The following is a 23,666-nucleotide window of genomic DNA, read 5'->3' as shown; positions in this document are numbered from 1 at the left end:
TGTGTGTGTGTGTGTGTGTGTGTGTGTGTGTGTGTGTGTGTGTGTGTGAGAGTGAGAATAACTCCTTGATGAAGGTGAAAAGTAATTGTCATGCAGATATGTTGGTGTTGGGTTGCATGGTGAAAAGGTTTTGCTCTCACTGCTGATGGTGGTTTTGATGGATGGTCCAATGAATTGCCTTATATCATTTTGTTGATCTGGTGGAAACTGGTAATTAAGAGAAGCCTTCATCATGAAGAGTTAATAAAATGCATCTAAAATCCTGTGATGGAAGAAAAAAGTTTGTCTGACTCACTTTGTCATGTGTTCCCTCGCCATTATTTCCCACTAGTTCAGTCTAGTTCAGTCATGATATTATTGACTAATGTGAAGTTTTGATCAACAGGTGTGGGCAGTGAATTCAGCTGGTCATACTGGCAGCCCATGGGCCAATGGGAGGACAGGATCTGCCCCACCCAAGGGTGTAGGCCCACCTATTTTCCTGCGTGTTTCAGCCACTTCAGCAGTGGTGGACATCGCCCCTCCAGTTCGACCCAATGGGATTGTTAGCCTTTACAGAGTGTTCTCAGTGAACCACAACAACCTCACTCTGGTAAAGCACATAATACTGCAGTTAATAATTTACTTGATGCTCTTCTTCAATTTTTTTTTTACAACTACACTGCCTCTTCCTCACCCTCACATACTGTTACTCCTTCCCCTTTAACCCACCCACTAATTCTCTCATGATACTACAGTGACCTAAAATGTAAACTTACCTCATTATCCCCTTCTTGTAGCTCTCAGAGGGTACATCCCATCAGCAGACACTCCATGGTTTGCGTCCTTACACCCAGTACTGGGTAGTAGTAGAGGCCTGCACTTGTTATCAGGTAATTACTAGCAGCATTACTAGCAGGATACTAGCACTGGTGTCACACCAGTGTTTCCAAACTAGTACAGTGAGCCAGTACAATAAAAAAGAGATATGATGGTAGTTAGACTGACAGGAGGATAGTCAGTTTAAGTTTGTATTCACACCTTTCTTGTAAAGAAAGAATGGTCACCACTTTAAATAGCTTCACTGATTTGCAAAGGAATTACTTGACAGAGTAAATGTACATTAAATTGTTACAGTCAGACTGCCCCATCAGCTCTTTTACAGTTATCACACGTAACTGTTACTCAGAGCGGTCTTCAAATAGCTATTTAGTACTTTTACCAAAGTATTTTTTGACAGAAGAAAATGTACCTCCACTTGAGTGATATTTATGTGATGTGATGTGCTTGCCTTAATAGCAACATTTTTACTGGAAAATACCTGAGGGTACATGTTGTGTGTATACTTTTTCTTTTTTAAATTCTGTCTGGATACTGTACTCGTACACTTATGAAAATGATAAATCTTTGAAGTCTCTGTTTTGAACATTTTTCAGTGCTGTAGCCAGGGTCCACTAGGTGAGCTTCACACCCTGACTGCACCTCCAGCCCACCAGCCCCCTCCTCGTCCTGTTACCCTGACCTCCCGCTCTATTCAGCTGGACTGGGACGAGCCTCTGGCACCTAATGGAGTCATTGAGAGGTGAGTAGACACCATAAAAAGTTAACATTAGGAAAAACTATTTGCACTCAGAGTTCATTAATGAGTGAGACGGACTGCTTGAACAGATACATGTACCATCATTTCATTCTCACTCACTCTCTTTTTCTCTGTTTCCAGCTGTGAGCTACATCTCCGATCATCTTGCCCACAGCCCCCCCAGCCTGTACCTCTGCCTTGCGTTGAAGGAACAGTTGAAATCTGTTTCTTTGGAAAAAGGCGAAGCTACAATGTAACAGGTGAGTTATAGTGCCGTCCAGATATTTTTAAAATTTGTGATGACACAAAGATGTCCTGACATACTTTACAATAAAAATATCGCTTTTGATAAAAGTATCTGCCAAATGAGTAAATGTAAATGTAAACTGTGCAGGTCTCCAACCATACTCCACCTATGAGCTGAGAGCTGCCTGCTTCAACAACATGGGCAGCACTGCCTCCAACTGGACAACTGTTACTACACTCAGTGAAGGTAACAAACAGCAGAGCCCTCAACCCTCACCAATAACCAGTCATAAGAAACATAAAAAACCCATCCACTGTTTCTCTTATCCTCTCTCTCCCTCCCTCCCTCCCTCCTTCCCTCCAGCTCCAGAGTATGTGTCTCCTTTCTCAGTGGGCAGTAATCTGACAGTCATTTGGCTGGACTGGGCCGCGTCCTTCTCCCTCAACGGATACCTGAAGGAGTATAGTGTCACTGAGAGCCAGCTGAGGGTCTATACTGGCTTCTACAGCTATCTCCATATTCCACGCATCTCACAGAAAAGTGAGAGCACGCATATACCAAACACACACATACAGATCCACTCACAAATATATACATGTACATACAGCAGTTTAATATGATTACTTTGACTCATTCCAGTCCTTAGGCATTAGTGTAATCACCATTAAAGGATAAAATATTGTGTAATTAATTAGCTCAGAGAATAGAAAGTTGCCATCACAGAATGAGCTGTGGCTATGAGTTGAGAGAGTTGGAGTGTTGACAGTAGAAGTGACTGTAAAGAGTAGTAGTTTTGCTTCTGATTAGAACCACTAGAGTAAATGTTTTTCATTTCACGTATTAATTTTGGATATATAAGCAACCTCACAGCGTCAACTCTACATATGTAATCTTTTACCTCCATTTCAACTTAATATGTTCTTCTGCTCCATATCTCTCTCTGTTCTTCTCAGCTCTTTTATTTCAGGTGACTTGTACCACAAACAGTGGCAGTGCCAGTACTCCCACCATCAGATACAGCCCTGCCACAGGCCTCGGTAACACACACACAGACACACAAACACACACACTACCAGAGACAGTCAAACTTGAAGCTGAATATTAGACAGCAATTCAGGAATCTGTCTCTTATGTCCTCTTCTGCAATTCAGTGAAACTTTATGGGCATGATGTTTTGACACAAAATGTTGTGTTCTGTCTTTCTGCAGATCCTCCTGAGCCTGAAGACAGTGGTACACAGGGTGTCAGCATCTCAGCAACCCCAGTTTACTCTGAGCTGTGGTTCATCCTGCTGTTAGCGTTGCTGGGTCTCTTTATGCTAGCAATACTGCTGGGCCTAGTGCTACAAAGGTATTCTAAAGTAATGTGTAGCATGCAAAAGATTTAAGACACAAAAAGAATAGAATTTCATCAGGTACTTCAAGTACTCTGCATTTGTTAATATATTATAAAACTGCACTAATACATACATGTCTTTATAAAACACAGCACACTCTATGTAAAAACACAGACAATTTGATCTGAACAAGAATACAATAATTTTATTTATAGAGCGCTTTTCAAGCAACAAGCACAAAGTGCTTTCCACAGATGAGAAAAACATCAACAATTAGGGACAAGTTCAAGAGATAAATAATGAAAAGCATGTGGATATATATATATATATATATATATGTGTATACATACAAATATGCTTATCCATATACACACGTACACACGCAAACAAAAACTCTCAATGAAAGAAGATAAGAGATAAAAACTCTGAATGATAAAAATAGCTCATGGCCCCAGAAGTCTAGTCTATCAGCTGATGGGAAAAGCCATTCTATTAAAATAAGTTTTAAGAAGAGATTTAAAGGCAGCAACAGAGTTAGCTGACCTGATGCTCAGTGGAAGGCTGTTTCAGAGCTGAGGAGTCAGTACTGCAAAGGCTCGATCACCCTTTGCTTTTAACCTGGACTCTGGAATAGTTATGAGACCCAGATTAATAGACCTGAGGAGCCTGTTCGGAAAGTTGGGTGTAAGGAGTTCGGTTATGTACTCCAGCATCAGACCATTCAGAGCCTCGTATATGATTAAAGCACTTTAAAATGGAATCTAAGAGAAACTGGGAGCCAGTGAAGTTGAGAAGAAAACAGTGTTAATGATTTTTTTCCTCCCCTCCAGAGCCCTGAGGAAGAATCCATCAGCCAGAGAGCGCCCTCCACTGGTCATGCTTCAGAAGACCAGGAAGGCTGGGGGAGAGACATACATGGTGAGAGGGGCAGAGAAACAAGGCGCTCAGAGAAAGAGAGAGTGACAAGATGGCTGAAAGGGGAGAAGACAGAGAGAGGTAGTCGGGGTTACAAAGAGGATGAAGAAAAGTTTGGTACTAAAAGAGACTGTATTTTGTTTGATTCCTTGAAATCACTTGGTGACTGAATCAAAACTCCATTTTCTGCATATTGTACATATTTTTAAAAAAAAATCCTCTTTCCAAATGCAGCTGTGACTTAATCTTATTTCTGCCAGAGGGGGATGAAACAACTACTGTCACTGCAACGCTGTTTGAAGAATAGAAATTAACTTGCACATGTGCGCAGCATCATCTGATACATTACAACACAAGTGTTGAGACGTCATCCCATTTTATCACGCAAGTTAACTATTCCCAGTAATTGACAGTAACTGCTACCAGAGCAAAACTCAAACTAAACTTTCCACCTTTTTCCATTGGTTGATTCAGTTTATTCATTCTTTCCATTGTTATTACTACTCCTCTATTTGATTTTCTCCCACATAATAATTTTCTGAATTCATTCTTTTTCATTTGGTGTCAGTCTCTCCTTCTCTGTTTTTTTTTTCTTTTATATGTTTTCTCTGAGTCCCTTCCTCAATATACTACTTTCTCCATCCTCTCTCTCTCTCTCTCTCTCTCTCTCTCTCTCTCTCTCTCTCTCTCTCTCTCAGAGGCCCTGTCCTGAGCTGTGCTCTAAACATCACTCCAGCTGTGTGCTCCTCCCCGATCGCCACACAGTAAGATTGTCTCCCAGTATTTTATTGCCAAAACCTTAAATGCTTATTTTATTGTCCCCCTGCAGTTTGACACTGTAGCAGACTGTGTTGAGATCAGCAACGTTATACTTAAAAGCTACACTGTGTACAATGAGGTACGGGATTGTGAATTTGTGTGGGTGCCTTTGTATGCATGTCTGTTTTGTTTGTGGATGCATGCTATATTTTTTTGTGTGTGCATACCCCACACCGATAAAGGCCTGTGAGAATGAACAAAGGCAAGGTGCGTGTTTTGTGTTCACATCGATAAGTACAAGAAGATTTGTGTGAATTGGACTTCAGATATTATAAAATTAATTATTAAATTACAGTGGTTGGTTCATCTCGGTTTGTAAAGGTTAGACATTTTGTAGAGTCTGTAAGTTTGTTCTCACATAAGCTGTTGACTTTCTATATGCAACAAATAAAGTCATCTGATACATCCAAATTTTATAGTAGGAACCATAAAACCAGAATTTTTACTGAAAAGTGCATTGTCTGTAAACTTTATCTTAATCCTGTTCTTTCTTTTATGGTTCAAGCTTAATTGGCTCAAAGTGTTGTGCTGTGTTTTTGTTCATGAACAAATATAAAAAAAAAAGAGATTTTACTTTGCCCCTCTCCTGTTTGACCTAAAGGGCCAGTCTTTGCAGACTAGTGCCCCCTGCTGATTATTGATACAATGACAACGGCAGCTAATATGAATTTAAATTCAAACAGTAATTCAAATGTAATATTATGTTGTTATATACTATTGTCATTTCAAGTAGATATTTTCCTGTGCAGAGGCAGCAGAATCAAGACCCTATATGTTACATACAGAGTTGTATTTGAGCTTTCATGATAATGTTTAACTTGTTTTATGTCTTATTGTTTTTAAGTAATAGAAACTTATCTTGGGTGGAATTGCAGTTAAAAAATTATAGCAGGCATTTTGCATGTTTATCCAATAAACCAGAGATAAGATTATGTTTACCTTACACAACTGCCCACCATTTTTCAGACAGTGAACATCATACCTGTTTTTTTTTCTTAATCAAATTCAGGTTGTTGTGGTAATGGAGTGTATATTTAAAACTACAACATGCACTGAAATATGGTTAGCAGTATTACGAAGTATTTGATTTGTAATCTGTTTCTTAGGGACTGACAGACACAAAGATAGTCGGCAGCAGCTCACGGTTCAGCCCCATGTCTGTTGTGCGGGTCCCCAGCCAAACAGACCTCAGTCAAGCCTACTCCCAGCATTCCCTGCACCGCAGTGTCAGTCAACTGATTGACAGGAAGTCACTGATGATGGAGGAAGGAAGCTGGGACAACCCAGTGGGACATGATTCTGGGCTGGTGAGGATAGAAACATGTTAAAATTACAATTACATTACAATTACAGTAGAGTGCAGTGACTACAATACAGGCAGACTTTGTTTTCTAATTACCAGCCCTGTTAGGAGCACCAGTACCACATCAAATTGGCACTTTTACTATTAACTCTGGGGGTTATTTAGAAGGATCTGAGAAATAATCTGTGGGACACAGTATCACTGAACCACAGAATTAAATAAAAGACCCTGCTTTGGATTGTTCACTGGAAAACTGGCTTGTTTATTTCACCTGTCTTTACCTGATCTCTGCAGATTGACACTCAACACAGACTTATAGCCTTTAACTTAATAAAAAACAAATTGAGAAAAGTATCAAAGACAAGACAACTACAGAGCAGCAGAGCAGCACAGGTGAGAAACAATTGCCATCAATCTCATATAAGAAGTAACAAAGGTATCTGATCAAAATACAATGCAAACTATTCAAACTACAGCAAGCTGTAGTATTTCAGTCTGTCCATGTTTTGTACAAGTTGATTTAGTATAACCTCAGAAGGAGAAAGCCTTTGAAGTGAACTACATTGTGCACTGAAAGAATATGCAAAATCAAAATGCCTGTAGTGAAAAAAAGTCTCTTTTGCTCACTGAGCTCACAGGCTGTATATTACAGATCTTCTCATTGACTCCAATGTTGTGACTCCTTTTATTTTCTTTCAGTATGTGGAGGAAGATGAGTTTGTGGACGCCATCAAGGCTTTAAGTTCTGTGAAAAGGGAACACACCATGTTCACTGACACTCATCTTTAAGACAAGATCCCGACATCTAATCAGGTATCACAGTCACAATTCAGAACTAGATTCAATCCCAGACGCTAAAATGTTCATTCATGTTATTCAATGTTGGCTGAGGACAGACAGGACTATTTGGCTACAGTCTTGAAAGTCTTGAAAAATACTGGAATAGAAAAATTGTTCAGCATTGATGACCAAATTACTTTTCATTTTAATTATGTTCAAAATGCAGTGGGAGAGTGTTAATAATAATTTAATAATGTACCAAAATCAGTGCACACAGATATGGAGCCAGTCAATTGTGATTGTGTGGGTTGTGAGTTAAAAAGCTACAGTATCTGGTTTGACTGTATATCTGTACATAGATCTGGATTGTCATTATACAATTCGTTATATCTTAAAATCCTGCTCAGATTACCAAAAACATTCTTCAAACGACTTAAACACTGCCAGAGTGTTCAGGGTTTATTAGGATTTGCTGTCTCTGCTTGCCAAGTGTTTGTAGTTTAGTTATTTAAAAAAGAAATGCAGAAAGATCAGCTATAGCAGGTTAACTTCTCACTATTAGGAATCAAGCTAGTCTGGAAAACATTTAATGTCAAAGGTTTCAGTCACGTCCTCTGCTTCAACAAGCTGTTGTGCCTAGTAAGCTTAAACATTATTAATAACAATAGTCCTTTAGTTGTAACAAGACAAATGGCCTTGGTGTTAGTTTTATTACAAAAAATGCCAACTACTGTTGTTTTTTTTTTGGTTTGTTTGTTTTTTCCCTCTTAATGTTTTAGATGTGGCTGGGAATCACAGATGTGCCGTTTTATTGTTGTGATTATGTGACCTAACTTGAAAGCCCTATCTGAGATTTTATTGAACATATCAGTTGTGGACACACACAGTTTACGTTTAAATGTAGAAGGAAGAAGACATAACGAAATTAAGCTTTGTGCAACTTTAGTGAAGTTGAAAGTCTGCATTTAGTCAGTGGAATCCAGAGTCAGTGTTGTTAAACAGACATTTTTCATCCTTGTATCATGAGCACAATCATCTTAGGAGTGAAAATATATCTGCTGTGTCCTGTTTTGTTTTTGTAGCAGGAATGAAACAGTAGTTGTCTCTCAATTCAGGGGCCACAATCATTGAATGCTGCATTTGAAGACCGATTGTGTCACAGCGGCACAATGCTGCGAAGGATCCACCTGTTGGATTCTTCACAGGCCAATCTATCCCAAGATTCATTGTGTGCCAGTGCAGTGATGAATCACTTTTCAAGAAGAGAATAGGTGCAGTCTGCAAATACATCAGTGGCCGAGGATAAATAGGAAATCCTCCGTAGACGAGACTGTCTCATTTCAGTTCAGCCTTCATGTTCAATGCAGCCTTCAGAGGCCCCGCCTTTGTACACCATGTCGTCCGAAGGGTGCAACCCCTGAATTAGGACACAGCTAGTGTTTATATTTTGATTCCACAGGTTGGGCCTTTAATTTTTAGAGCAAGCTAAACATCAAGGATACAGTATTTATCAGGGCTATGTTGAATTTCTGTGTCATATTGATGGGTTCTCATGTTTTTGTGTACAAAATTGAAGCCTACTGTATTGTTATATATCCTTTTCTTTTTTTAAAACTGGCAGTATTATTTATGGTTGTTCTATAAAAAGTCTTATTTATAGATGTTTCATTGATCAGTGTTTGTGTTTTTCTGGTAAATTATACAGTTTCTTTACTTTGATTATTAACACTTCACGTACAGTTTGCACTGGTCCTCAAAGCAAGCGGTTTTCAGCACAACTGTGTCCCCTCTTAAATTTCTCTATCGTCTGCAGACATTGTTGTTCATGTCCTGTTGCTCATTGGGTTATTCAAGAATCACTCCTCAGACATCTATGTAATACTTTGTATATATATCCTAGCATAGTGTTTATAGATTTATGCACCATATATTTTTTCCACTTTTTCTTTTTATACAGGTCAAAAATATGAGCAGCGTTCCTGTGCAAAATAAAAAGCCACAGACAACTTGTAGAAACGTAATATTATTTTACTCCATCATGAACAGAGGAGACACACAAACATACCAAATTCATGTTCAAGCCATGATGCATGAGGACAAAAATGCATTAAAATGATGAAGGACCAAAACTCCAGTAGTGACACATGGAGATTTGTTTCATTATGAGACTAATATTGTGCCATGGTTTAAATATTCATTTTAATTGTAGACATGACTGGGATATTTAGCTTAACAGTCTATTGTTGTTGTTATAACCTTCCTCATTTACATAAGCACTGTAAATAGTGGGTCCTGTACTGTAACACATTCTTGCAGCATTAATACGTAGCTGAATGCCACTACATGTTACATTTTAAATGAAACTGCGCTACCTAAATTTGTATCTTACAGAGACTCAGACTGGTCATGAGTTGAGCTGTAAAACACAGATGTGCCATCAGCTGTGTAAAGACTTAGTTTCCACACTCCACCACACCAGCACAAACACACAGAGGGCCCAGTATCTCTGTCAAAACTATACAGCTGTAATTTAGTTTTGCTCCTGTGTCCCTTAAGGGGACATCAAGGCAAGTTTGAAATTAACAAACTGGCAGTAACAACCTTGCCCTCGCTCAAGGACACCAGTCTGACAAGGGCACTTCTAAAACATTCACAGCCACATTCACAGCTATTGTCAGCCATGGAGAGAGGGAGAGGTTGTGAAAAGAGAGCTTGTAGAGTGATTGTAAGGGACAGTATGGCCCTGAGCTACACACACACACACACACAGGTTTTTATTAAACTCATAAATCACAATGACGACAGACGGCGTCTCAGAGAGGAGACTGTCTGAACGGGAAGGTTAGTGAAATGAAAGTGTTGGGGAAACACACACACATACACACACCTATGTGACACTCACACTGGCAAGTTATCCACACAAACCACGTGCTAACAACTCAGCAGTGACTGGCAGCACTTCTTTCAGGCTGTTAGTCTTCTTACTGAGTCCAGTTTTAAAGGTGAAACTGCAGATGAAATTTGAGCTACTTTAAGACTATAAAATGATTAACACTGAGCATTGATGGTTTGTTTGAATTCATCGTCAAAGTTCTTGTCATCTCACACAAATTACATAACAAGGTTAACACATCTCGGATCCCAAATCTTTTTTTTTTATTTATGTTTTCAGTTACTCTTTATCTGCTGTTGATAACACTGGCCTGGAAAACTGGAGTGTAGATCATGATCCCAGAACAATGTGTTGTTGTTCTACACAATGTGTTAAAACATGCATACCAATTTTTTTTTTTTTTTTTCTTAAAGAAAAAGAAAAAAAAGGTAAACATTTCCAGACTGCAGACTGATCCTCCTGATTTCTTTCCAATTGTGTTGTTATCCAGATTTGAACATTATGAAATTATACATTATATTTGATCAGTATTATAGGCAATTGTAAATAACATTACAACATAATGCAGCATTTCTAACATACACAATGTAAAACAATGATGTACAGGGCAGTTCAGACAAACAGATATGTAATCCTTTTAGCTCGCTAGTGTCTGGCTGTAATGTAATGTAAACACAGCCAGAGAGGAACTGAGGGACGACAGATTAGGACAGACAGACAGTTATGTGCTGAAATACAATTTAGACTTTATATTTTATATAAAATAAACACTAGCAAGTTACTTTAATATTAGTCTTAATAGTGCAAGTGCAAATGCAGTTAGGTCCAATAGCATGGTAATATCAATATAGGCATTATATGATTATCAACAATATGTAATGAACAGCAGTGTAAGTACCAACACACAATCACACACATCAATGCATCCGTATTAGGATTTTGTTTTGAATATGTATGTCTACTTAAAGTACAGTTGTATATCAAACGGTTGTGTATCAAAATGTACATCTTTGTACCGGCAAAAACCACATATGTTATATTTTTATTCTGAAATGATAAGCAATGTGTGAGTTTATATAGCTGCTGCATTTGGCAAATTATAATTAACATTTCAGGAAAGTCTTTCTAGTTCTACCTCAGCTTTTTTACCGTCACATCCATTTTACAGCGTGTTGTCCCCACAGTTACAACAAAAGTACCGTAGATCAAGAGCTGGCCTGGTTTCTTTAACTTATGCTAAACTCTTCCAGTGGCTCCAAAAGGTTTGAACAATAGAGAAGAAGGTTTAACTCACAAAATGATTTTGCTAATAAAAGGTTGCTACCATTTTACTTTAAGCTATCCAGTCCTCTTAGGCCCACTATTACACAACCAAGGTGCCTTGCTTTTGTCTCCTACAGAGCGTATACTCATGTTTTACCTTCATAAGAACAAGCTAGTGATCAAAGTTCCTCTGATGTTGGGAAATGAGATGGACTTTCCAGTTATAGTCTATTTCAGGATTATTTACAAGAGATATCTAATGCCTATCAATTCAAATGACCATACATCAATGATTTACCATACACAGTCATAAAATCTAATTTGGCCTGGTGTGAATCTACCATTAGGCAATTCTAGCCAAAGCCAGAGTGGACAGGTCCGTTATGTGGCTCCACAGTGAGCTCCACCTTCACAAGCCTTTGGTCAGAATTTTTTTCAACTAAAACACACAAACAGGCTGATAACCGTCAAACAATTTTAAATAAGGCACTGCAACAGTCATCCAAAACAAGATAAGACACATCACCACCTGTTTCAAAGGGAGTAAAGTGAAGTAGTGTAGGTCCTTCTATTGAGTTGAGTGTAGTTATATTGTGATGCTTTAAAAAAATAAAATATAAATAATAATAATTAGTGTGATCTTGCACAGGCACCACCGTGAAGAAACAGACTGAATATAAACAGGAACACAACTAGTTTTTCTTACTTGTGAACTATGAGCACAAATGTGAGATTTTTTCTAACTGACTGAAGAGCAGTAAAACATGTGCCAAATGATTTCTCTCTGTTTAGATATGAATAAGTAAACCATAAAGCATTAAAAACATACTTTGTTCCTATATAATATGTAGCTGAAGGTGTTATGCTGTCACTGTTAGTGTGAGTGTGATATCTTAACCGATAATGGATACATCTACAAAAAAAAAAACAAAACAAGTCCGTCCCTTAAACTGAAGGTTCCAGCTGTGTGCCACCAAATTGTTTTCAAATTCTCATTTACAAATGTTGAATGAAAATCCCTCAAATTGCTGCATTGGAATACAGTTTTTTGTTTGTTTGTTTTTTTTACATTTTTTGCCAATTTTTTAATTATGCTAAAAATAAATTAAGAATTCAACTGGTCTGTAAATAAAAAAGCAAAATATTAAACAACCAGTTGCAGTGAAAAGCAGCCACCCATTCACATGAGTATTCATTGTTTTTTCAAGCTATCACTCATGTGTTACATGTCTCTCTATGTGGCGTTCATGAAGACTTCAAGTGAAAACCACAGTGTCTGTTTTAGCTGTTGTGCTTCACAACTCCACGGTCTCATAGTTATCATAGAGCTGTCAAACAACAAAGGTTTGACTGTATGCTGGAGCTGCAACATGACTTTACTGCTTACTGTCTGTCAATTTTTAGTGTCATTGGTTTAACAACAATACCCGTTGCTTCTCTGGCCACAGCAAAGTTTTTTTTTGACATTTTGGGATTCAAGTAGCTGCCAAGCCTCTGTCAAAGGTAATGTGTTTAAGGTAAGAAAAAATCCACTGTGAGACAAATTTGCACATTGTCAGAGATGCTTGATATCATCATGAGTTCTGTCTCTGAAAGAGATCTGATCCTTTTGACAAATCTACATGGAAGTGCTGAAAATTTTGTTCAGTTAATTGTTTGATGATTAATGAAAACCTTTCAGCAGGTTTCAGTTTCCCAAATGTGCGGATTTGCTGTTTTTTTCTATTTTATATAATTGTAAATTAGATTACTCAATGAAAATAATTGTTAGTTAAAGATCTTAAGAAATTTTACATGACTTCCATTTAAATCTGGATATTTTGTGTACGCTTAAACGGTTGAGGTCAAGTTCTGAACATAGTAATTCCTACCAGACTACAAGTCAGTAAAAACACCTTAAAAATCTGATAAATTAACGGGGTGTGTGCCTTTGTCAATTCTATTTTGTGGCTGTTTAAGGCTTTCACAAGCTGAATAACACATTATTCAAATATTAGAAACCCCCCATTCTGTTAATAGTACTGTACTGTGCTATCTTTTTTTTTTTTAATTTAATGAGCCTTGATGATTTAATGAATTCAGTCTTATCTGTGGATTAACACTTGATTGTGCTTCAAACCAAACAGGCAGCAACACACCCTTGACCATACCAGAGCAAACAGACTTGCCTGTTCCTGCAGTTACTGTATGCTAAGCTGTCGAGTGAACAACAACACAGGAAGAGAAAACAATTACAGCAGTTCTTCAGCACTGAGCTGGGAAATTACTATCAGCCCCATGCCTCAAAGTGTTAACCTCATCACCAGTCACCAAAAGCAAATGGAGATAGTAGGAGCCCTGGTCCATTTTACAAGAATGATCAAAAAGAAGATGCATTCCTGCTCTGGTTGAGATGTCATGATGCTAGCGCTGTAACTGCTTCCTCTTGTCAGGTTTTGTACTCAAAACTATGAAGTTCCACTGACTTAAATGAAAGGTGTAAAGTTTAAATAAAAGTTTTTCAGCCTTGGGAGCAAACATAGTGAAAGTTCTGTGCTGAGACACAGACTCATTATCTGTGGGCTCCCAAAAGAAACCTTTACCTATTTAAATCCTGAATCTGACACAACAGGTCCTTCATGCACCAACAGGACGCCTCTATGAAATGATTCCACTGCGTGGGATCAAAACAAATGGGTGGTGGGCAGATGCGTTTTCACAGGCTGCTGTCCTGATTGGATGGCTCTGGGGCCAGCTTCCTGTGTCGAGGCGAGGTGGAGGAGGCTAGTTTGGTTGGGGAAGGGGAAGCATTTGCAGATGAGTCACTGCCACCACCTTCAGAACTGGAAGGGAGGGAGGACAGGTGAGGAACTGGGGGAGCCCTCTTCCTCCCTAAAAAGCCTCCTTCTAGTACTCCCCTTTTCCTCACACCTCCCTCTGCCTTTGCCCCATCTCCCCCGGATCCCACACCTTCTCCCTCCTCTTGTGGGTGCACCTTTCGCCTAACGTCAGCCCCTGGAATCGGGCTGTCTGGAGGTTGCCGTGGAGTTTCTTGACTGCCTTCTGCCTTCGCCCCAGAGAGACAAGCAGCAGTCAAACCCGTGACATTTATGTTAGAGTTTGCACCGGTGGTTCGGCAGGCCCAGAGCTCCATTGCTGAGGATCTCCTGTCACCGTCCTCGGGCCCAAAGTCACAAAGTGAACGGCGGGCGTCTAGAACCTGGCTGGGGCCCTGGATGGAAATTTGACCCGTGCTGTCCAAGACACCTCGACTCAGGCTAAAGTTCTGAAAGTCTCTATGGAAACAGAAATGGATGCACGTCCGTCAGTTAAGGGTGGAGAGAGGGAAAGATGCAAGACAGAAACAGATCAGCATTTTCCAGGTGTAAATGCACCCAGCATAATCAGATCGTTGGCACACAAAAGGACACACTCTAAAACTGGGTTTCATTCTTAAATTAAAAAAAAAAAAGTCTGGATGAACTAAGCTTTTAACTAAGTACAGTGTCTGGACAGTCAAACAAATATTTCACCGGTAGCTGTGGAAGGACTCAGTTCGCCGAGCGCGGGCCAGTAGGGGGCTCTCTCTGTAGGGTCGCACAGCCCCATAAGTAGCCTGGCTCTCAGGAATGGGCTCCGGGGCCTGTAACTGCAGACTGAAGGAAAGAAAAGACATGGAGACAGGTAAGACTTCAAGTCTTTGTTTATCTTACTGTAAGAGGGTGTTCTTCACTCTAATTATTAGCCATGTAGCATCGCTAAACAGAGACAGTTCCTAATTCTTTTGTATATACAGCACGTAAGATATATGAAGATGTATGAGTCAGAATTAGAAAGATAAAGAGCTGAAGGTAGCTGGCTGTTTCCTTTTGTGTATGTATGTGTGTGTGTGTGTTTGCTTGTTTGTTTGTTTAACACCGTGTGTGTGTGAACTTTCTTTCCAACCTTGAGCAGGACTCTCGCAGGCGTGTGTGGTGCAGCACAGAGGGGGCAGGGCTAATATTTGGTGTAGCACAGCGGGAGGTGCTCAGGTCACATTGATCCAACAGCTGCAGCAGCTCCTCCTCTGTAGGCCCACCTACATCTATCAAACACAAAAGCAGATTCAGAGCACTTGCACACAGTATCTCATCAAAAGAAACAATTACATTGAATCCTAGGAAGTGTAGTCTACTGTATAAACTGTATATCCATGAGGTGAGTAAATGTAGCCACAGACATACTGTCTTACATTACAGTTGCTCTTCGTCTCTTCTCCCATGAATGCATACAGTGATGATCTCCCCAAATCTGTCGCTCTCTCAGCCTCCCTGTCTGTCTTCCATCTAGCAATCTCTATTTCCTCACCCTCTTTCTTCTTCTCCTCTCCTTTGTTAGCGGTGTCCATCGCAGTGGTCAGGTCCCACATTTGGATGCTGCCATTGCCATGACCAGTGAACAGATAGCGCCGAGGTCGTGACCCCATCCGACTGGAACCTTCACACTCACGAACCATGAAGCAAGAGATGGTGGTCCCGTCCACTGACTGCACCTCACAGATCCTGACAAACACAAACAGTGCCAATAAAGGGAAAGGAAGAGATTTAGTGAGAGGGAGCATCATGCAGTAAACACAGTTACACACTGGCTGAAAGAGAAAGATAGGTGGAGGACATTATACCTTTTTCCAGTTGATGAGAGCCTCACAAACAGTTTGTTGGTGATAGGGATGACCTTCTGGATGAAAACCTGCTGATCGTCTCTTTCTCCAAATGGACCTGAGAGCAGAAATCACACCACCTGAGCTTTGGCATCTTGCACCCAGAGCCAACTTAACCACCACAAAATATTGGCAGAACACACAAGAACACAAATATAGAATTGCGATGAGAATGAGAAATGAGAAACAACGAGAAAAATTAGAGTTTGAATCATGTGATTGGTGTTTTGTGTAATTCAGTGCTTTAGAGATGAGAGGAACAGCTGGAAACAAGCTCATCATATCTGCATATTGTTGACTCTTATCTACTGAATTTGAAAGACAAGATCCACTCATTACTCCTAATGCTAATCCCAAATCTATAGCTCTGTTCCGAGCACAGTCTCAGACAATCTATCTAGGGCTACAAATAATACAAAACAAAGTTAGCTTGAAAAATGACTGAAATGATTCATCAATCATCAAAATAGTTGCTGATTATTTGTCTGTTGATCGACTAATCAAATCATTCACAAATTGTTTCAACTGCATTGGTCCTTCTCTCACATTTAATCTTCCCCTCTCATCTCTCTCACCGATATCATTCCCAGAGCAGTAGCTCCCGTGGCTCTCCGTCTCCTCCAGGGACAGGATTTTGAAGGAGGCCAGAGGGGTGGAGCCTGGCTGGGTGGAGATCATCCCTCTGAATCGGGTCACCGTCCACGTCCGTACGTGGTTGTTGTCTGCACACACTGACACACACGAAAAAAACAGAAGAACAAAAGATGATTGGATCATTGTCAATAGTCTGCGTTTGTATTGCTGTCTTGTATAATCCTCTACAACCTACACTCCTTATCTCAACCATCACTCCATCAGCAGGGAGACTGACTAAACCTCCGACCTGTTAACACCTTCCTCACCTGATACCAGATGTTTCTCAGACAACATGATCTTTGTCACCGGACTCCTGTGCACAGTGAATGTCTGAAAGAGCTGGGGCCCTGATCCCACTGTCTCCGGGTGTTGCACGATCACTCTCACAGCACCGCTGCTAGTCCCATAGGCTATCTCTATCCAGTTCCCACTCACACCTGAGCGCAGAGAAAGGGAAGAGAAGACAGAAAAACACAACATGAACACAAACAGACACAATGTTTTAATGTCTGGTCAGTTAACTGTGACTTACGTCCGTTATGTCTATATCCCAGGAGGTGAAACTGATCTGAAGGAGATGATAGACAGGTGTACGCAAGAACACAATTTCCTGAAGCTTTTTTTAATTTTAGAAAAACAACAGCCTGATGAAAAACAGTAACTACTTACTGGTTTTAGGTGTGAGGTAGACAGACAGCGCAGTGATGGCATCGTTTGAAGGGTCATGATAAAGCTCAGTCACGAGAAGATCATTATCCTTCATCCTCAGTGGAAACTTTTGCATGTCTGAAAGGAAGAGGAGGGCCAAATTATATGTGCTTAGGTTGGAGTTTTATAGCATTTTATACATTCAAAAACATGAGAGAGCAATCATTGGCCGTACCACACCCTTTAACTGAAAAAGGGATTTCCACTGGATTTCACTAATGTCCAATAAATTGAGTGACAGACAAAAGTTAGCTCACCCTATATGTGCACCGGTGTATGTATGTCTGTGAACATGTGTGTACCTATGTAGTAGATAGAACCATTATTGCAGCCCAGCAGTAGGAAGGATCCTGCCGTGTCACAGCTAGTGATGGGAACCACATCTTGAACCTGATACACACAAAAAAAGTGAGCACACAATCAGCGCAGTAACTCATCACCTATATATATTGTACTCATTACTACTACTACATTTGTTTTTATACACAGTGAAACAGAAACACCCACCTTTCCTCCACCTCTCTCTGTCTCACATAAACACGCTCACACACATGCACATTCACCCTCGTACCTGCCAGTGTTGTGTGACAGCATTCCACACCCCGACCTTCCCTGTGTGGCTCGTCGCCACCAGCTGGTTCCCGATGAAGAAGAGATCATCAACAGGTACACCGAGACTGAACACACCTGGGGGTCGTTTTGGGGCCAGGGGAGGGTGGATTGAGAGTGACAGTGAGGCTGTAGTCACTACAATTTAAATTTCTCTGTTTGGACCACACTTTGTAATTCTGTGGTATAAACCTACCTATCTCATTACCACTGCCTCCATCTTGGATGCTCCAGAGGATGATACTGCTTTCAGAGGCAGCGGCCACCATCTTGTCCTTGTCTCCATGTGGGCCACCCACCACCTTGGCATTAAGTGCGACACGTTCAATGGTCCAGTCAAGGTAGGGGGAGGAAAACACCTGCTGCCATCCAGAAGATTCCTTTATCCTTTAATGAGATCACAGATGCACAAATATTCTTCTCTGCTTTCATTTTTTTTTGTTGTTATTGATTTACCATAATACAGAGCTTTGTAACTTCAAAGTCGAGGTCAGTGGTAAACACGCAGATCTGCCATGAAGAAGCTGGTTTAAAACAAAAGTGTGTCTAATACCTATGAGCTTTCATAAGGATGTGAGCAGACAACCACAAGTGTCACAAGCATGCCCTGATAGAGACCTGTATGTTTAAAACATGTGGGCAGCGCTATTGACTTCCACATGTTCATCTTGAATCAATTCCTCTTAGGTTTTTTAATCTTTACTTGAGTCTTTTTCAGTCATATCTGCTTTTATTAACACCATTATTACATGTTTAAAATGTCACAGTCCATAACCACATTGTTAAAAAATGATGAAAATGAAATGAAAAAATGATTTCTTCTACATTATTAAACCAACATTTTATTCTCAACTTGTCTGCTTGTTTTAATAAAAATAAATATTTCAGTAATCTGACTAAACGAATGGATGAATCAAGCCTAAAATGACAGCTACTGAGCTGGAACAGATGCAGTGCACTAGGAATTAGCAAGAAATTTGACATACAACAGAAAATGATGCCATCTTCCCATCATAAATGATTTAATGTCTCCCCCTTATGAACTATAAAGCAAATAAGAAATGTGCTTAATATGCTGGGATAGTATTACCTGTAGCAAATGACAAAGTGTGCATAAGATGCTACAATCCAGTTGTGGTGCCCTGCTATAATCAACACCTTCCTGGGGTCAACCACGGGACCTACACACACACACACACACACACACACACAGAAAAAATACACATAAATACACTTCTTTCATAGCCTGACGACTGCATTATCTTTTCACCCTATTTTTCATTATTTATCTGAATCTAGAACATCTAGAACCAGGCACAGTATTTGTCTATGGCAGCTCATTACACTCTCTGCACTGCTGTTCAGTCAGCGCACTAAAAGGATGTGTCAGGTCACATTAGCTGAGGCAGTAATGCACACTCACAGAAACATACACACGCTCACAGAGATGTGAACAAGCATAAACATATGCATATATACCCTCTAATCTCACACACATACAGATGTGACATACAAATGAACATTTGGACAAACCCAGACATTACCTGTAGAGATACAAGATCATATAGAGTAGACACACAGTGCATGTCTACACCGTCTGTCTTCTGCCTGTGTGAATGTCAGGCAGAAGACAGACGGTGTAGCAGGGTATAGGCCCATATTCCTACTGACAAGTCACTGGCAAAATATGAGTCACTGCTCCATCATCTGATCATCACAAACTGAGATGAATTTCTTTCAGTTGCTCACAAAAGCTGTAAACATTTATATAATCTACATATTATCACCATTATTTGCCTTTTCACTTCATAAGGCTGCTCTGGGATACTCACCCAGTTTGTGTTCTGTTCCAGGTGAGCCAGGGAAAGAAGGTTGAGGAGGGGGACCGACACGGGTGAAGCCCTCTGCTCCACTCGGACCTGGCCGCTCTTCAGAGGAGGCGCCAGAGGCTGCTGAGGCAGGATTTGATTTACGGGCGGGGATGGCTGTCAAGGAAAGATTCACTGAGATTTATAAACAGAAATTTCAGCTGAATTGTGTCTCTGTACTATTCTGTGACTTGAAACCAGGTCATTTCTATTCTGGAACTTTGTTTTGTGAAACATCAGTAGAATATGATGTCTATAACTAACACAGTTGTTTTATTTTCAGTTCATTTTCTCTGTTACTCAGTTTCATGTCTTTACCTGGGGGAGGCAGGTAACCATGGAAGAGAACACTACCACATGATGAGCGGTCCAGTTCCTCACACAGCAACAGGCGCCGCACTGCATATATACACACAAACACACACACTGCAGTCTTATCAATTGCAATAATAAAATGTCCTTTTGCTCTTTATATTTTAAACAAGGTACCATTGTTTCTTCATTTCGTTTTTTTCAATGCATTCATTAATTCATTTTTTTCACTTGGAAATTCCTTATGACTGACTGGATTTTGTTTCTGAGTTGGACCAATCCAGTACATATTGTATTTAATTTATATTGTATGTATTATATTGTAAATCGTGTGCCAGTGTTTGTCATGATTTGAAGGATGTGATCAGTATCACTGATCAGGTGAATTACCCATTCAAGTACACAGACAATGTAGGGAAGTTACAAACAGTGAAACAGGAAGTAAAACAACATTAGAGTACATGGACTTGGCAGTATTAAGGTTCTGACCTTGGTTAAGTTGAATTTGAAGCCAAAACACATTTGACATTACAAGACAACATTTCACTTCATTGACAATAGTTCTAGAAAATGTTTTATAAAAATATACTGTATGCAAAACAAACTTGTTGTTATCCCCTGATGTTTCCATTATGTCTATAAGCATCAGTACTTGCCAAGAACAAGGCTGCTGCATCCATTTCCTCATAAAACTCTACCCTAAAAAACCCTAAGAAAGCAACATACCTAAAGGAGTTATCCCGTAAAACTCTGCTTCATGCCGTAGGACGCTGATGTTGACACCCCTACAAAGAGAAAAAAAGCAGCATATGTATTCAGTAAGACCCTGCTTACAACTCAACATAATGTCTTCCTAAAGAAACATTCAGGGATATTTTCTGAATGCTGTCATGGCTCCTTACCGCAGGTCCAATTCTTTGGTTCGGAGGAAATTCAAAATTGGTGCAAAAGCTGTAGGGTCTCTGTCAATAAATATCTGCAAGTGAGGAACATATTTTATGATGCAAATGCAAATGCAGGGAATCATTAACCATTTATTTAAGTAACTGCTGAACACTCAACACCTTCAGCAGTTACTTGTGTGCATCTAGCCTGGTGGTATTGTAATACTGACAGAAGTTAATGATCACATTTAAATGTATTATCCACTAAGGACAATCATCTGTTCTGTGGTGTTAAAAACAACTCTTTACAGCAACAGAAACAGATCATGAAATTAGTGCTAAAACTTGAATTACTACCTCGCAACTGTATGCCTCTGCCAACCAGTCAAGTTGCAGGAAATTATTCCTGTATTATTCTCGCATTCACACGAATGTGAGTTCACTGTGATCTTGAACTTTGACCTTTGCCCACCAAAATCTAATCAGTTCATCTTTGAGTCCAAGTGAATGTCTGTGCCGAGATATCACATTCACAAGAATAGGATGTAGAGACGGACGTATGGTTGACAGACAAACAGACAAACAGACATACGGATGGATGGACGGACAGACCACCCAAAAACATTGATGATGATTAAATGAGAATCAACAACAACTTCAGAAAAGTGTAATACCAAGCAAAAATACCACAGAATTGTTGGGTTCAATTCCTCAAATGATTTTCTGTAAGTTGAATAACTTTGGATTTTAGGCTGTTGGTCACACAAAACAAAATGTCACCATGTAACGTTGATCATGGGCCGCAGAATTTGTCTAATACGGTCTCAAATGGTCTTATTTGTTCCTGAGCATGCACATGTAATCTTAAGGCCATGCGTCATATTTCATTAAGTTGCATCATAACAGAACAAATGTTATGATGTCCTATCTGCTGTAAGCTTTCAAAGAATGCTCAGTTGTCAGATGTCAGGCCAGCAGATGCTAGTTTTGGAAAAAGAAGCAACAAAGGTTATACTCACAGCTCCAGTTTCATCCCGAAGAGTGGATATCCTTCCACTCAGCAAACTGAAAAACACACACACACACACACACACACACACACACACACACACACACACACACACACACACACACACACACACACACACACACACACACACAGTGATCCAGTTAACCCAAGCACTTCTCCATTTCCACACACCAGCAGTATTACCAGTACCTGCAGTAAACACATAAATTATTTGAACAGTTACAAACACTCTAACCTGCTGACCTGCTGACTTCAGATTATTACTGTATCAGCACATGCTGCTATTAGCCATCACATTTGTGTTGATGTTCTACATCTAATTCAAGAATTTATATGAGAATTGACTTATATTGGCAGCACACTGTAGACAGCTGGGGGCAATGAGACTGGCAGGCAGGCAGGCAGACAGGTGCTCTGGCAGACAGTCTGACAGCATTTAGCACTACTTGCTCAGCTGTTGTCAAACTATGAGCTCAGTCTAGTGTTTGAGTTTGTAACAACCATGGTATTTGCCTAGCCCCAATCAGCTGTTTCACTTTAACAGTGTGTTTCCCTCTAGAGCTGGAATCACAACTAAATAACTCACTCAAAGGATTTGAAAAACATGTCCATGCCAAACATATATTTAAAAAAAAATCTCAAAACATGGAATGAGTGTTTGCAGTGAGTACGGGGTCAATACAAAACAAGACATTTGTCTCACTAAAATACCAAATAAAACATACAACATTTACATGGACTGTAATTGTAATCCCCTGACATTTTCCATCACCAGAATTGTTGAAGCTCAAATCAAGATAGAGACGGGATAATGGAACATCCCTACTTAACATTAATTATGTAATACAAATTTTGTGTTACTGTGTTGTGGCTGCACCATAGCGTGCTCACTGAGTCTTTGACCTGTTTCTGGTTGAACTCCTACATGCTGTAGCCATAGTACCAGTATAGTTTATTTATCTTATCTATCTCTGGGGGAATACAGACAAGGTAATTTTAATCCCTTTGAGTCTCATGTTAGTCCTGCTTTGAAATATTAACATTAACATTTCACAGTGTAACCTGAATAGCATTCATGTAACATCTCGTTAGTTGATCACGTAGAGATAAAGAGGGAAAAGCACTTGCATAAACAGCCCAGATATTCCATGCACCGTCTGCTTTGGTAGAGAGTCAACATTTAACCAACCTTGAGAAGAAAGAGTCTGGAATCCACATCAGAGTCTGTCTGGAGGTGCTGAACCTACAGTACAAGGACACAATAGCACATTTATTACAAACAACACTGAAATAGAGAATGTAAATGCACTTATGAGCATGGAAATTTTGACCGAGAGGCATTATATTCATAGTCATAACACTGATGAAATGAAAGTTGCCGTTCTGAGGAAATTCATCACTACACCGCAATAATAAACCTGTACATAATGTTCAATTTGAACTACCCAGAGATTGCGCGTGAGAGAGAAAAAATAAGAAAGTGAATGGGAAAAAGTGTAATGAAAACCATGGAATGGTTTATCTACTTTAATGCAGATAGCATCATACATGATGTACGTGGCCAGAGCTCAAATTCCCAGTATGATGATGAGGAAGCCTACCTTGTCCCACCGACGTTCAACTGGATGATCTCCCCCATCCCAGGCATTAAGTTGTTGTTACCATTAGTAGCCATGATTACTGAACGGAACCAGCGGGTTGTTGTATTGTGTGGAAAAGTCACTGTTCCGTTATACCCGCTACTGTCACGATAGCTAGCTTGCTAACGCTCCTCTCTCCAGCTCAGCTGATGCCCCTATTCCCCAGCCTCACAACCTCTCCCTCGTC

General features: G+C 39.9%; 2 protein-coding genes across 2 annotated transcripts in view; one reads left to right on the top strand and one right to left on the bottom strand.

Annotated features, from left to right (window-relative positions):
• ush2a (usherin) overlaps positions 1 to 6,967 on the top strand; it is a 204,912-nt gene extending 197,945 nt beyond the window's left edge. Inside the window, exons 83-94 of the mRNA XM_022741757.1 lie at positions 386 to 592; positions 780 to 872; positions 1,416 to 1,561; positions 1,700 to 1,818; positions 1,953 to 2,051; positions 2,169 to 2,345; positions 2,759 to 2,842; positions 3,014 to 3,155; positions 3,972 to 4,100; positions 4,757 to 4,820; positions 5,982 to 6,182; positions 6,878 to 6,967. Coding sequence (XP_022597478.1) covers positions 386 to 592; positions 780 to 872; positions 1,416 to 1,561; positions 1,700 to 1,818; positions 1,953 to 2,051; positions 2,169 to 2,345; positions 2,759 to 2,842; positions 3,014 to 3,155; positions 3,972 to 4,100; positions 4,757 to 4,820; positions 5,982 to 6,182; positions 6,878 to 6,967 — 1,551 coding nt within the window. The remainder of the gene's footprint in view (positions 1 to 385; positions 593 to 779; positions 873 to 1,415; positions 1,562 to 1,699; positions 1,819 to 1,952; positions 2,052 to 2,168; positions 2,346 to 2,758; positions 2,843 to 3,013; positions 3,156 to 3,971; positions 4,101 to 4,756; positions 4,821 to 5,981; positions 6,183 to 6,877) is intronic.
• A 2,767-nt stretch (positions 6,968 to 9,734) lies between these two features.
• kctd3 (potassium channel tetramerization domain containing 3) lies at positions 9,735 to 23,603 on the bottom strand. Its single transcript, XM_022744207.1, has 19 exons — positions 23,441 to 23,603; positions 23,029 to 23,082; positions 21,829 to 21,874; positions 20,828 to 20,901; positions 20,652 to 20,710; positions 19,932 to 20,012; positions 19,578 to 19,730; positions 18,836 to 18,926; positions 17,942 to 18,132; positions 17,708 to 17,823; positions 17,439 to 17,526; positions 17,098 to 17,214; positions 16,695 to 16,865; positions 16,368 to 16,523; positions 15,754 to 15,850; positions 15,441 to 15,634; positions 15,039 to 15,177; positions 14,627 to 14,749; positions 9,735 to 14,389 (listed from the first exon to the last, which is right to left on the bottom strand). The coding sequence occupies exons 1-19, from the start codon at positions 23,512 to 23,514 to the stop codon at positions 13,810 to 13,812; spliced, it is 2,604 nt and encodes an 867-aa protein (XP_022599928.1). The 5' UTR covers positions 23,515 to 23,603; the 3' UTR covers positions 9,735 to 13,809.
• Positions 23,604 to 23,666: the final 63 nt, after the last annotated feature.

The sequence above is a fragment of the Seriola dumerili genome, unplaced genomic scaffold (assembly GCF_002260705.1).
Source record: "Seriola dumerili isolate Sdu_G_001 unplaced genomic scaffold, Sdu_1.0 BDQW01000003.1, whole genome shotgun sequence".
NCBI lineage: Eukaryota > Metazoa > Chordata > Actinopteri > Carangiformes > Carangidae > Seriola > Seriola dumerili.
This window is presented reverse-complemented; position numbering and strand designations above follow the sequence as displayed.